Raw genomic sequence first — 15552 nt, 5'->3', positions numbered from 1 at the left:
ATGAGTTCTTCTCTTCTTACGAGATGAGGCCAATAGGAGCGACTTTTGAGTCTCCTTCCAGATAATAGAGAAGTCCCGGGTAACTTCATCTACAGCAGGCAATCCAGAAGAAGTGGGAATGGGGAGGGGGGGGAAGAGGGTGACGGCCGTACACCACAAAGACCCGGGATTTGGCAGAGGATTCAGAATTTTTGAAATTTGTACGAGAATTCAGCCCAGGGTAGAAGGTCGACCCAATCGTCTTGGCGGGAGGAGACAAAATGTCGCAAATAGTCACCAAGGATCTGGTTTACTCTCTCTACTTGCCCATTGGATTGGGGATGAAAGGAGGACGAGAAATGTAATTAGATTTTTAATTGATTACAGAGAGCTCTCCAAAATTTCGATACAAATTGAACGCCTCTATCCTAGACGATATGCGTGGGTAGCCCGTGAAGGCGAAAAATATTCATAAAAAATAGGTTCGCCAATTGTGGCGCAGAAGGAAGACCTGGAAACGGAATTAAATGCGCCATTTTGGAGAAACGATCAACGACCACCCAGATGACGGTGTTGCCATGGGATACCGGCAGATCTGTAATAAAATCATGGCAATTTGAGACCACGGCTGCTCAGGAACGGGTAAAGGATGGAGGAGTCCAGCAGGCTTCTGGCGAAGGGTCTTATCCCGGGCGCAAACTGTACAGGCCCGAATGAAATCAGTGACGTCACCCTCCAGCGTAGGCCACCAATACAAATGAGAAATAAGCTGGATGGACTTCTTGATGCCAGCATGGCCAGCGAGGTGAGAGGAATGTCCCCATTTGAGGATCTTGAGGCACTGGCGTGGAGGGACAAAGGTCTTTCCAGGAGGAGTTTGACCAATAGAAGCTGGAGCAGAGGAGACCAGGCACCCAGGAGGTACAATATGCTGTAGAGGGATTTCAGATTCGGTGGCATCAGAGGAACGTGAAAGGGCGTCAGCCCTGACGTTTTTGTCAGCAGGATGAAAGTGAATCTCGAAGTTAAAGCGGGCAAAAAAGACCACCTAGCCTGGCGAGGGTTCAGACGCTGGGCCGACTGGAGATTTTTGTAGTCAGTGTAAATAACAATGGGGTGTTTGGAACCCTCCAATAGATGCCTCCATTCTTCGAGTGCTAACTTGATGGCTAGAAGTTCACGATCACCAATGGAGTAATTGTTTTCTGCCAGAGAGAAGGTTTTAGAAAAGAAACCACAAGTAATACCACAAGTAATATTACGTCCGGTAGAGTTTTTTTTTGGAGGAGAAGTACGGCTCCAGCTCCGACTGAGGAGGCGTCCACTTCCAGCAAGAAAGGTTTCGATGGATCGGGTCTGGACAGCACTGGAGCAGAAGCGAAGGCAGTTTTGAGGCGGTTGAAGGCCTCTTCCGCTTGAGGAGGCCATGATTTAGGGTTGGCATTCTTCCTAGTCAGGGCCACAATAGGGGACACAATGGTTGAAAAATTGGGAATAAACTATCGGTAGTAGTTGGCAAATCCTAGGAAGATTTGGATAGCACGGAGCCCCGAAGGGCGTGGCCAATCTAAAACCGCTGACAGTTTGTCTGGGTCCATTTGAAGTCCCTGGCCAGAGCCTAGGTAACCTAGGAAAGGAAGAGATTCACATTCAAAGAGAGATTTCTCCATTTTGGCATACAGGTGATTTTCGCGGAGTCTCTGGAGCACTAGGCGGACATGACGACGGTGTTCCTCTAGACTAGAGGAGAAAATCAGGATGTCGTCCAGGTAAACCACAAACACAGACCAGGTAAACCACAAAGACTGCAGGAGCGTTGCAGAGCCCAAAGGGCATAACAAGATATTCGAAATGTCCGTCTCTGGTATTGAATGCGGTTTTCCACGCATCCCCTTTCCTGATGCGAATAAGATTATATGCACCTCTTAAGTCCAATTTAGTGAAAATATTGGTGCCACGAAGACGGTCAAAGAGTTCAGAGATCAAAGGCAGGGGATAGCGGTTTTTGATGGTGATTTTATTTAAACCGCGGTAGTCAATGCATGGCCGTAGGGAACCGTCTTTTTTAGAAACAAAGAAGAACCCCGCTCCAGCAGGGGATGAGGACTTTCGAATGAATCCTCTCTTTAGATTTTCCTGGATATAGTCATACATGGCTTGAGTCTCTGGGGCGGACAGAGGATAGATCCTGCCCCGGGGTGGAGTAGTACCAGGAAGGAGGTCAATAGGGCAGTCATAAGGCCTATGAGGTGGCAAAGTTTCTCCTTGTTTTTTACAGAAAACATCGGCAAAGTCCTGGTAGGCCTTGGGAAGACCTGGTATAGGTGGGGCCACAGAGGTTTGACTAATGGGAGCAGACGTGAGGCATTGTTTGAGACCAGATGAACCTCAACTCTTCATCTTCCCGGTGGTCCAGTCAAGGGTAGGAGAATGACGTTGGAGCCATGGCAGACCGAGGAGGATCTCAGAGGTGCAGTTGGGAAGGACAAGAAATAAAAGATTTTCGTGATGCAGTCCAATGCACATAAGCAGGGGTTCTGTGCGGTAACGCACAGTGCAATCCAATTTTTCTCCGTTGACTGAAGAGATGTAGAGTGGTCTGACGAGACTGGTCACTGGGATGTTGAACCTATTAACAAAAGAGGCCAAAATAAAATTTCCTGCTGAACCGGAGTTCAAGAAGGCCACAGCTGAGAAGGAGGAATTAGCAGAAGGAGAAATCCGCACAGGCACAGTGAGACGTGGAGAAGCAGAATTCACACCTAGAGCTGTCTCACCTTTGTGAGGTAATAGAGTGCGTTTCTCCTGATGCAGAGGGCGGATAGGACAGTCTTTTAGGAAGTGTTCGGTACTAGCTCAGTACAGGCATAGATTCTCGTTACGGCGGCGAATCCTCTCTTGTTGGGTCAGGCGGGACCGATCCACTTGCATAACCTCCACGGCAGAAGGCACAGGAACAGATTGCAGTGGACTTGAGAAGAGAGGAGCCGGGGAGAGAAATTGCCTGGTGCGAACAAGATCCTTCTCCTGTCGGAGTTCCTGGCGTCTTTCAGAGAAACGCATGTCAATGCGGGTGGCCAAATGGATAAGTTCATGCAGGTTAGCAGGAATTTCTCGTGCGGCCAGAACATCCTTGATGTTGCTGGATAAGCCTTTCTTGAAGGTCGCGCAGAGGGCCTCATTGTTCCAGGATAATTCAGAGGCGAGGGTACAAAACTGGATGGCGTATTCGCCTACTGAAGAACTTCCTTGGACTAGATTCAGCAAAGCAGTCTCGGCAGAGGAGGCCCGGGCTGGTTCCTAGAAGACACTACGAACTTCAGTGAAGGACTGGACAGTGGCAGTGACAGGATATTTGCGGTCCCAGAGCAGTGTGGCCCATGACAAGGCCTTTGAAGACAGGAGACTAACCACGAAAGCCACCTTAGACCGTTCTGTGGGGAATTGGTCCGACATCATCTCCAAGTGTAGGGAACATTGAGACATGAAACCACGGCATAGTTTAGAGTCCCCATCAAATTTGTCCGGCAGGGACAGGAGGAGGCTGGGAGCGGCCACTCGCTGCGGAGGAGGTGCAGGAGCTGGCGGAGGAGATGGTTGCTGAAGCTGTGGCAGAAGTTGTTGCAGCATGACGGTCAGTTGGGTCAGCTGCTGTCCTTGTTGCGCTATCTGTTGAGATTGCTGGGTGACCACCGTGGTAAGGTCAGCGACAACTGGCAGCGGGACCTCAGCGGGATCCATGGCCGGATCTATTGTCAGGATCCGGATGGGTATTCTGTGAGGATACTGGTGGTGGATCCTCTGTGTCAGTGGGGTGATGACGTGGGCCGTACCAGGGGAACGGAGTCTAAGGGGTTACCAGAGCCCGCCGCAGAGCGGGATGGACTTGCAGCGGCAGGTAACCCCCAGGTCGTTCCACCCGATAGCGACTCAACCCCAACTGACGGCTGAGACAGGCGCGGTACAAGGGATTAGGCAAGAGCAAGGTCGGACGTAGCAGAAGGTCAGGGCAGGCAGCAAGGATCGTAGTCAGGGGCAACGGCAGAGGGTCTGGAACACTGGCTTGGAACATACAAGGAACGCTTTCACTGGCACAAGGGCAACAAGATCCGGCAATGCTGGGAAGGGGAAGTGGGTTTTTATAAGGAGGGCACAGGTGTGAGTACTGATTGGGCCAGGCGCCAATCAATGGCGCACTGGCCCTTTAAATCTCAGAGAGCCGGCGCGCACGCGCCCTAGGGAGCGGGGCCGGGACTGAGCCGACGGAGGACGGGACAGGTGAGGGGATTGGGATGCGAGCCGCGAGCTAATGCAGCGCTCCCGGTCAGCGGGTCTGACCGGGGCGCTGCATGGAGGTGAACGCCGCGAGCGCTCCGGGGAGGAGCAGGGACCCGGAGCTCTTGGCGTAACAGATGCTTTATTGAAGGCAACAGAAAATTGCACTAGACTAGTCAGTAAAAGCAGAAAAAGGAAGAGACCACTGTGGTACTCAGCAGAAGTGGCCAAAATCATAAAAAACAAAAAACTAGCATTTAGTAATTATAAGACAACCCAGAGCAATGAAGATAGGGAAATCTACAAGACTAAGCAGAAAGAGGCCAAGCAAGTTATAAGAACTTCTAAAGCACAGGCAGAAGAAAAACTAGCTCAGTCTGTAAAAAAAGGGGATAAGACATTCTTCAGATATATAAATGAAAAAAGGAAATCAAAACAAGGAATAACTAAATTAAAAACAAAGGAAGGAAGATATGTAGAAGAGAATAAAGGGCTAGCCGACTGCCTTAATTATGTCTTCTGTTCAGTGTTTACAGAAGAAAAAGAAGGAAAAGGACCTCCATTAGAGAGGAAAACTAAGGAATCGTTTGATGCATGTGTCTTTACAGAGGGAGAGGTTCTACGTTTGCTTTCTAAAGTGAAGACAAATAAATCACAGGGGCCTGATGGGATACACCCAAAATTATTAAAAGAGTTTAGTGGTGAGCAAGGAAAACCGTTAGCAGATTTATTTAACCAATCAATGGTAACAGGAGCCGTCCCAGAAGATTGGAAATTAGCAAATGTTGTGCCCATTCACAAGAAAGGTAGTAGGGAGCAATCAGGTTACTATAGGCCAGTAAGTCTGACATCAATAGTGGGGAAATTAATGGAAACCCTACTAAAGGATAGGATTGGGGAACATCTAAAATCCCATGGATTGCAAGATGAAAAACATGGCTTTACTTCAGGGAGATCATATCAAACAAATCTTATTGATTTTTTTGACTGGGTGACTAAAATAATAGATGGCGGAGGGGCAGTAGACATCGCATATCTAGATTTTAGTAAGGCTTGTGACACTGTCCCACATAGAAGACTTATTAATAATCTGCAGTCATTGAGCTTGGACTCCAATATTGTTGAGTGGATTAGGCAGTGGCTGAATAACAGAAAACAGAGGGTTGTAGTCAATGGAGAATATTCAGAGCAAAGTCTTGTCACCAGTGGGGACCTCAGGGATCTGTACTGGACCAATATTGTTTAATATCTTCATTAGTGATATTACAGAAGGTCTTGTCACCAGTGGGGACCTCAGGGATCTGTACTGGGACCAATATTGTGTAATATCTTCATTAGTGATATTACAGAAGGTCTTGTCACCAGTGGGGACCTCAGGGATCTGTACTGGGACCAATATTGTGTAATATCTTCATTAGTGATATTACAGAAGGTCTTGTCACCAGTGGGGACCTCAGGGATCTGTACTGGGACCAATATTGTGTAATATCTTCATTAGTGATATTACAGAAGGCTTTGTCACCAGTGGGGACCTCAGGGATCTGTACTGGGACCAATATTGTGTAATTGAGGATTTTCCTAGGACAGTGACGGAAAATATTGATTTTATTAAGACAGGAGGCGAATATCAGAATGCATTATCCTTCTTTATTTTGCCCATTAGCAGAAAGAATGACAGTATTAAACATGAAAAGAAAAAACACAGGTGTCCAAGCACCTAGTAACCATAGCAACTCCCTCTTCCATCCCACCAATCCAAGCATAGACTGCCCTATATAACCAAGCTGCAGCCCCTCCTCCTCTTTCTTTATGCCGTGACTTCGTCCAGCATCGAAAACGCAGAACTCGCGCGACGGCGTCCACACGGAGGACCTCGAACCAATAACGCAGAACGTCAATCTTCAAACAGGAACGATCAACCGGATAGATCACGCAGCTGACCCCAACAATGAACCGTGGCAAGGCAGAACCATTCTTCAATATCCTGAAAAGAACAAAGGTTATAAATAATAACGGGTAGGGGAAACGGGTGGGATGATATTCGCCTCCTGTCTTAATAAAATCAATATTTTCTGTCACTGTACTAGGAAAATCCTCAATTTTATTGCAGACAGGAGGCTCATATCAGAATGCATGTTCAAAGCACAGTACATAGAGAAGCATCATAAATCCATCACAATACAGACATAGACACATGTTCAGTAGGTTTAAAATAGAACGTTCAGAATGTATCCCCAGACGACCAGTCGGCCGCCCTCAAGAGTTCCGAAAGCGAGCCACCCGTCTGAAAGACTTTGGTCGACATCGCACTCCTAGTGGAGTGAGCCGTGAATAGTGACACATCAATACCCGCCAAGGACATTGTCAACTTCACCCACCGAGCCAATGTCAGCGAGGAAACTGGTAAATATGGCGGACAATAGGAGATGAGGAGCTGCGCCAAACCCGTCGGTCGACGCGTAGCTGTCCTTAACTCATAAGACCGAAGAAACCGTACCACACACAATTTTGGACGCGTCGGAAAAGATGGAAAGAAAACCGAACGTAGATCAGTTTTGGTCCTACGACAAATGGAAAAACGAACCCCATCGGGAACAAATTGTTTCCTGGAAATATCCAGGGCCCGCACATCTGATACACGTTTCATGGAGACCAGGCATAACAACACTGTCAATTTAAACGACAGGAGTTTAAGAGACAAGTCGTCATTGTCTTCCCATGTCTCAAACATGCGTAATACACTGCTAACATCCCACGTGGTGAGATATCGCGAAGAAGGCGGTCTCTTAAACCGCATCCCCCTCATAAGACGGCAGACAATAGGGTGTTGTCCAACCAATAAGCCATCGACCAACCCATGGGAGGCGGAAATAGCCGAACGATAAACGTTAATCGTGCGATAAGCTTTCCCCGCCTCAAAAGACTCCGAGAGGTAATTAATGACCTCCGCTACAGGGGCACGTACGGGATCCAAATCCCGTCGTGAGCACCAACGAAGCCAAAGTCCCCAGGCTGATCGATAAAGCGATCTGGTACCTGGAGCCCAAGCGTCATTGATGAGGTCAGAAGCCGATTGCGAAATGCGGCCCCCAAGCGATGGTGTCCCGAAATCAACCATGCCAACAGCGGCAGTTGATCGTCCGATATCAAGGGATGAAGATTCCCTGAGGGATCTCGAAGCAACGTGAGCAGAGGTGGACACAACCTCGGCACATCTATGGCCATCCCCAGGACCCGGGGAAACCACGACTGAGTCGGCCACCAGGGGGTGATCAACACCAGCGTCACTTTCTGGGACACCGTCTGCCATAATACTCTGGGAATCATGGCAAATGGCAGGAAGGCGTACAGAGTGCCCTGTGGCCACACTTGAAGAAACGCGTCCGTCGCCATGGCGTCCGGATCCAGTCGCCAACTGAAAAATCGTGGCAGCTGTCGATTGAGACGAGATGGGAATAAGTCGATACTCAATGGCCCCCACAGGGCACGGAGCGCCCGGAACACCGTTGGCTCCAACATCCAATCGCTGGAGTCCGTGAAGTACCTGGAGTTCCAGTCCGCAATGGCGTTGGAAATTCCAGGAAGATACTCCGCGGTCAACAATATATTCCGCTGAAGGCAGAATTGCCAAAGGTCCGTCGCGAGATCCGCGAGGATCTTTGATTTCGTGCCTCCCAGGCGGTTGATGTATTGAACGGCTGCTACATTGTCCATGCGCAGCAGGATACAACAATCCGACCTGTGGAAAGCGAAACTCCTCAGGGCAAAGGTGCCCGCGAGAAGTTCCAGGCAATTGATGTGTAAACACATTTCCGATGGTGACCACTTGCCTCCGGACGTCGATGCCCCGCAGCGGGCACCCCAACCCTGCAGGCTGGCGTCCGATTCTATCACCAAGTCCGGTTTGGAATTGAAAATTGTCTTCCCATTCCAAACCTGAACATGACGCAGCCACCATAGGAGTTCTCCCTTGGCTTCTGCGGATAGCGGCACTTCGGCTGAGTAGGGCAAAGCCTCCCTCAAGTGCCGGATCTTCAGCCTCTGCAGCGCCCTGTAGTGTAAGGAGGCAGGGAAGATCGCCTGGATGGAGGCTGTCAGCAGACCGACCACCCGAGCGAGCGCCCGCAACAAGACCACCTCTGCGCGGAGAAGCTTCCGGATCTCCTTGCGGATCGTAGTCCGCTTCCTCATGGGCAGACTCAGGGTGGCCAAGTGAGTATCCACCTCGAACCCCAGGAACTCTGTCCGCCGAGACTGTGTGAGTATCGACTTCTCTTCGTTGAGCAGAAAGCCCAACTCCGAGAGCAGAGCGGCCGTCCATTGGACATGCTGCACGGCCAACGCGTACGTGGATGCCATGATCAGAATTTCGTCGAGATAGACGATCAGGCATACCCCCCGTCTTCTGAGCAAAGCCATGACCGATCTCAGCAGTTTGGTGAAGCACCATGGTGCTGAAGAGAGGCCGAACGGGAGGCACGCAAATTCCCATTTGCGACCTTCCCAACAGAACTGAAGATATGGACGGGAAGAAAGCTGTATCGGCACGGTCAGATGCGCGTCTTTCAGATCTATCTTCGCCAACCAGTCTCCTGGTAGCAAAAGATCTCTGAGAAGATGTATCCCCTCCATCTTGAAGTGGCGATACAAAACGTACTCGTTTAAATGTTTCAAGTTTATGACCGGGCGGTGACCTCCGTCCTTCTTTTTGACCAAGAAAATATTGCTCACATAACCCGGAGCGTCCCAAGACACCTCCTGGATGGCGTGCTTCAACTGCAGATCCATCAATTCCGAGTTAATCAGGGCCTTGTCGGCGTCTGCGAAGTGTATCGCTGGCGGCCAACAAGTTTGTATTGGAGGAGAGAGAAATTCTATTTGATAGCCGGTTACAGTTTGCAAGACCCACGGATCGGATGTGATCCGGGACCAGGTCCGGGAAAAATACCCCAGCCTGCCCCCCACAGGAATCCATGCTAACGATAGAATAGGTAGTCTCACCTGTGCCCCTGGATCTTGGGTATCCGCGGCTGTCACCCCTCGCTCTCCACGGACGTCCTCTAGGCGGAAAGAATGGAGTTGAGGGCTGTGGTGGTGGGGGAACTGGTGCGTAATATTGTCTGTCAGGCATGTAGTGGCCCCTGTTACAGGGTCTATAGTTGGTGGCACGGCCGGAAGGGCGACCCCTACCCCTTCCAGCCCTGGGGAAAACCTTGTTAGCGCCCACCTTTTTTAAAGAGGATTGGGCTTTATCAAGGCCCGAGAAAAGGCCAACATACTTATTTATATTTTTAAGAATGGCCTCCCCGAACAGTAAACCGTCCGCTGATGGACCAGGTTCGTAGGTAGCCAGGTGAGTAAGTTGGGGGTCCAGCCGCATAAGGATGGACCTCCGGCGTTCCGTAGACGCCGCAGTGTTTGCATTGCCGAGCAAGCATACTGCTCGTAATGCCCAGCCCCGTAAAATGTCTGCATCAATGACTTCACCTGAAGCGACAGCATGTTCGGCCAATTGTAAAATCTTTGTCATAGGCCCAAGGACATCCAACAATTTGTCCTGAACAGCTTTAAAGGATTTGTCAATACCCTTTTTAGGGTTTTTACCGGTCTTAACCAGATAGCGCACCAGAATGGGGTCCAACTCTGGTGTCATAGCGACATTACTGGACAGTGACGGTCGCGGACACTCCGCCCTCAATTTATTGCTGTTGCGACTATCTAAAGATTTGCGCAGCCAAGCCGAAACATAATCAGCCACATGTGACATGGGCGTCCACTCCCCCAAACGGAGGTGTTTGATATTCTCCGGGCTGAAAAATGGAATTCCCATGGAATCCAAGATCGCCCCGGGGGCGTTTGTGTCAGCGGAGTTAAGTTGAGGAGAAAGACTCTCGTTCCCTTCCAGATCCTCGTCCTCAAACTCATACAAATCATCATCCCCAGAGTCTGAGGTGCCATCTGAATCTTCAACAAAAGAGTCGGGCTTATTACGCCTGGAGGACCGAAAGGTTCCACCGGGCATGTCATCCCCATCCGTGGGGTTCTGAACACTCACAGTGGTATCCTCAGGAGGCACTGAGGTCTTAGTTAGTTTAGAACCACCTCCAATAGTAGGTGCATTGGTAAGGTGGATATCTAAGTCGGAGCAATAGCGTCTCTTCCGGTCCGACTTGCCGGGTCTTAGTAGGCTGGAAGCCTGGGATTGTATTTGGGAGGCGACCAATGGGGTATCTGAAGAGGCCGGCCGTTCCCGGGGTTGCCGTGACAACGCCATGGAAACAGACTTTGATATGCTGTCATTGACAGATGACATGGCGGAGGCCAGGGCGGACTGAACCGATGTAGACACCATCTGTTGTAATAATTCAGAAGGGGCTAGGGTATGGTCCTGAGATGAATGAGTCAGCCCACTATTAGGTGGAGATAGCTTATCATCAGACATGATGTAGTTAAAATATGTATGGATGTACAATATAAGCGTGCAGTCCCAGCTGTAAGGGAAGAATAGACAGAGGGACTAGCATTAACTGCAGTGAATAATAATATGTAAATATACAAAAGTATACAGTTTTAAGAGAGAGAGAGAGAAAACGTTCGCAATAAGGCGCAGCGAAAAACCCCACTCAGTTGCGAACTGGGTAGGGCGATATTAGTGCGCTAGCGCCGGGTGAGGAGCGGATTGGCCGCGGGGAATCCCTGAGTCAGCGACCGAAGAAACGGCCGGGCCGCGCAACCGAGGGACTCGCCGGGGCACCACACAGAAGGCCCCGCACGCAGGCGAGGTAACGGGTCAAATGCGAAGCGAGCGTGCGGACACGCCCCCCTGAGGCGCGCGAAGCGCTCAGGAGATCTCAGAGTGAAAGCTGGAGAAGGGGGGCGGAGTCAGAAAAAATGGCGGAGCGCCAAAAGGGGGAGGAAGTAAGTGAGACAGAACAACGGTACAGGTCTCTGGGTCTGAAATACCGACCCAGAGGACAAAAGGAGGAACGGATATAGATATATAGATGTATACAAAAAAAGAGGATTGCAGCAGCACACATTGATCAAAAAAATTGAGGCTCTTAGCGCACTTTTTGATCAAAACGTGTCCCCCATCCACCACGGGGAGGTGGCCTCATTTAGGATGGGAACCTAGCACAAATTCTGAGCCTAACACTCAACTATCCACTCACCTCTGCTGGGCATAAAGATGTATATAGATAGAAAAAACACGGGGAGAGGGGGGGGGGGGGAGAGAGGTAAAGAGAGAGAAGGAGAGGGACCCTCGCTCCCTCAGAAGCTGGCCACAGAAGGCAGATGTCCCCCAACCCTGGGAGTACAGGGTCAAGGTAGAAATCACAATGTAGGTGACAGGAAAGAGAAATAATCAATGCACTTATCTGTTAGACACTGATGCTGCTAACGAGCAGAAAGAAAGAGGAGGAGGAGGGGCTGCAGCTTGGTTATATAGGGCAGTCTATGCTTGGATTGGTGGGATGGAGGAGGGAGTTGCTATGGTTACTAGGTGCTTGGACACCTGGGTTTTTTATTTTCATGTTTAATACTGTCATTCTTTCTGCTAATGGGCAAAATAAAGAAGGAAAATGCATTCTGATATGAGCCTCCTGTCTGCAATAAAATCTCTTCATTAGTGATATTACAGAAGGTCTCGATGGTCTTTTTGCTGATGACACAAAGATATGTAACAGGGTTGATGTTCCTGGAGGGATCCGCCAAATGGAAAAGGATTTAGGCAAACTAGAAGAATGGTCAGAACTCTGGCAACTGAAATTTAATGTGGATAAGTGCAAGATAATGGACCTGGGGTGTAAAAACCCTCAGGCAGAATATAGATTATTTGACACAGTCCTGACCTCAGTATCTGAGGAAAGGGATTTAGGAGGAATTATTTCAGAAGACTTAAAGGTAGGAAGACAATGTAATAGAGCAGCAGGAAACGCTAGCAGAATGCTTGGATGTATAGGGAGAGGTATAAGCAGTAGAGAGAAGTGCTCATGGGTGTATAGGGAGAGGTATAAGCAGTAGAGAGAAGTGCTCATGGGTGTATAGGGAGATGTATAAGCTGTAGAGAGAAGTGCTCATGGGTGTATAGGGAGAGGTATAAGCAGTAGAGAGAAGTGCTCATGGGTGTATAGGGAGAGGTATAAGCAGTAGAGAGAAGTGCTCATGGGTGTATAGGGAGATGTATAAGCTGTAGAGAGAAGTGCTCATGGGTGTATAGGGAGAGGTATAAGCAGTAGAGAGAAGTGCTCATGGGTGTATAGGGAGAGGTATAAGCAGTAGAGAGAAGTGCTCATGCCGCTGTACAGAACACTGGTGAGGCCTCAATTGGAGTATTGTGCGCAGTACTGGAGGCCATATCTCCAGAAGGATATAGATATTCTAGAGAGAGTTCAAAGAAGATACTAAACTAGTACATGGATTGCAGGATAAAACGTACCAGGAAAGGTTAAAGGACTTTAACATGTATAGAAGAAAGAAGAGACAGATGGGATATGATAGAGACTTTATATACATAAAGGGAATCAACATGATAAAGAAGGAGAGCATATTTAAAAGAAGAAAAACTACCACAAGAGGACATAATTTTAAATTAGAGGGGCAAAGGTTTCTGCAGTAATATCAGGAAGTATTACTTTACTGAGAGAGTAGTGGATGCATGGAATAGCCTTCCTGCAGAAGTGGTCGCTGCAAATACAGTGAAGGAGTTTAAACATGCATGGGATAGGTATAAGGCTATCCTTCATATAAGATAGGGATAGGTATAAGGCTATCCTTCATATAAGATAGAGATAGGTATAAGGCTATCCTTCATATAAGATAGGGCCCGGGACTAATCATAGTATTCAGATTATTGGGCAGACTAGATGGGACAAATGGTTCTTATCTGCCGACACATTCTATGTTTCATACCAGACAGGTCATCCACCAAGCTCCTCTAGACTCCTCCTACCAGACAGGTCATCCACCAAGCTCCTCTAGACTCCTCCTACCAGACAGGTCATCCACCAAGCTCCTCTAGACTCCTCCTACCAGACAGGTCATCCACCAAGCTCCTCTAGACTCCTCTTACCAGGCAGGTCATTCCACAAGCTTCTCTAGACTCCTCCTACCATACAGGTCATCCCACAAGCTTCTCTAGACTCCTCCTACCAGACAGGTCATCCCACAATCTCCTCTAGACTCCTCCTATGAGGCAGGTCATTCCACAGGCTCCTTTAGACTCCGTCTACCAGGCAGGTCATCTCGCCAGCTCCTCTAGACTCCTCTTACCAGGCAGGTCATTCCACAGGCTCCTTTAGACTCCGCCTACCAGGCAGGTCATTCCACAATCTCCTCTAGACTCCTCCTATCAGGCAGGTCATTCCACAATCTCCTCTAGACTCCGCCTACCAGGCAGGTCATTCCACAATCTCCTCTAGACTCTGCCTACCAGGCAGGTCATTCCACAATCTCTTCTAGACTCCGCCTACCAGGCAGGTCATTCCACAATCTCCTCTAAACTCCTCCTATCAGGCAGGTCATCCCCAAGCTCCTTTTACGTTTTTCCTATAGGGCGAGTCACCTCACAACCTCCACCTTTAGGCAGGTCATCCCACAAGCTTCCATGGACTCATCCTACTAGGCAGGCCATCCCACAAGCTTCCATGGACTCCTCCTACCAGGCAGGTTATCCTCTCTAGTCAGCCAGCCTTTTTCTAGACACATTGCTGCTCTCGCCCCTGTGTCTGCTGTTTACTTAAGGCTGAGCTGCGATACCAGGGCCAACCACAGACAGAAGTGGCGCTCTTTCCTGAAGAGAAGTCGTTTTGTTATTGTATAGGCACAGATGACAAATGTGTGTAGCCAGGAAAGCCCCTGACCCTTGGTATCTCTCCAGCTCTAGTGAAAATAGCGCCCTCTCTCTTTTAGGCCATGCGACTACAGCTTCCTGACCCGCCGGTGGACAGTGAGGATGAGGATGACTGCTCAGACTCCCAGAATTCCATTCCTATGGATGCAGGTATGTGGCGGGTGTATGTGCAGGAGATTTGAGTAATGCTCTGAGGGTCACTGATCACTCCATGAAGCCACAGCAGCCAATCAGAGGAGGACGAGCTGCAGCAGTCTGAATCAATGAGGGGAGCTTTACAGTAACAGTGGTACAGTGTCCAATCACAGGGAAGGGAGCTTTACAGTAACAGTGGTACAGTGTCCAATCACAGGGAAGGGAGCTTTACAGTAAGAGTGATACAGTGTCCAATCACAGGGAAGGGAGCTTTACAGTAAGAGTGGTACAGTGTCCAATCACAGGGAAGGGAGCTTTACAGTAAGAGTGGTACAGTGTCCCATCACAGGGAAGGGAGATTTACAGTAACAGTGGTGCAATGTCCAATCACAGGGAAGGGAGCTTTACAGTAAGAGCTGCACAGTGTCCCATCACAGTGAAGGGAGCTTTACAGTAAGAGCTGCACAGTGTCCAATCACAGTGAAGGGAGCTTTACAGTAACAGTGATGCAATGTCCGATCACAGGAAAGGTAGCTTTACAGTAAGAGCGGTACAGTGTCCAATCACAGGGAAGGGAGCTTTACAGTAACAGTCGCACAGTGTCCAATCACAGGGAAGGGAGTTTTACAGTAACAGTGATGCAATATCCGATCACAGGGAAGGAAGCTTTAGGAATACATTGGGGTTGGGGACGTTTCCTCTCATGTTCCATCGTCTTTTTGCAGACCACGTGGAGCTGGTGAAGAGGACCATGGCAGGGGTGAAGCTCCCGACTATTTCGGTTCCAGTTTGGGCGCAGCAGATTTCAGACGCAGACTGGGAGAATCTTGTTCACCAGACCATTCAGTCCCGCTCCGCCATGTCCCCACCCTGCATGAAATGAGATCTGGACTTTATGAGGTGTCTTTCCATATATGAGAGGTGTCTTTACATATATACAGCCGTATCTCCATGTAAATACAATGTGACAGTGCAAAGATCTCTTCTCATGATTCCCATGATTATATGTCAGACATGAGGTCACAACAGGAACGATGACATCATTGAGAGATTCTTCAGCATATCATGCAGTGCTTTCTATATCTGTGTGACTAAATGGTTAGTCCCAGTACTTTTCTGGGATCCTGAAAGTCAGAATCTTTTCATTCCTTTAATGTTTCCTTAGGGATTAATACCTACAGCAGTGGATGGTGAGGCCTAACACCATATTATGTCCCATAAGGAGACGGTCTGCATGAATAACATCACAAAATAGCAGAATTATTAAAGGAGAACTCAAGCCAAATGAAATTACCTTTATATAGCTGCAC

General features: G+C 48.9%; 1 protein-coding gene across 1 annotated transcript in view; it reads left to right on the top strand.

Annotated features, from left to right (window-relative positions):
• Nucleotides 1-15221, top strand: part of MEA1 (male-enhanced antigen 1) — a 58803-nt gene extending 43582 nt beyond the window's left edge. The window contains exons 3-4 of the mRNA XM_056553884.1: nt 14167-14257; nt 14968-15221. Of these exons, the coding sequence (XP_056409859.1) occupies nt 14167-14257; nt 14968-15125 (249 nt within the window). The 3' untranslated portion in view covers nt 15126-15221. The remainder of the gene's footprint in view (nt 1-14166; nt 14258-14967) is intronic.
• Nucleotides 15222-15552: the final 331 nt, after the last annotated feature.

The sequence above is a fragment of the Hyla sarda genome, unplaced genomic scaffold (assembly GCF_029499605.1).
Source record: "Hyla sarda isolate aHylSar1 unplaced genomic scaffold, aHylSar1.hap1 scaffold_426, whole genome shotgun sequence".
Taxonomy (NCBI): Eukaryota; Metazoa; Chordata; class Amphibia; order Anura; family Hylidae; genus Hyla; species Hyla sarda.
This window is presented reverse-complemented; position numbering and strand designations above follow the sequence as displayed.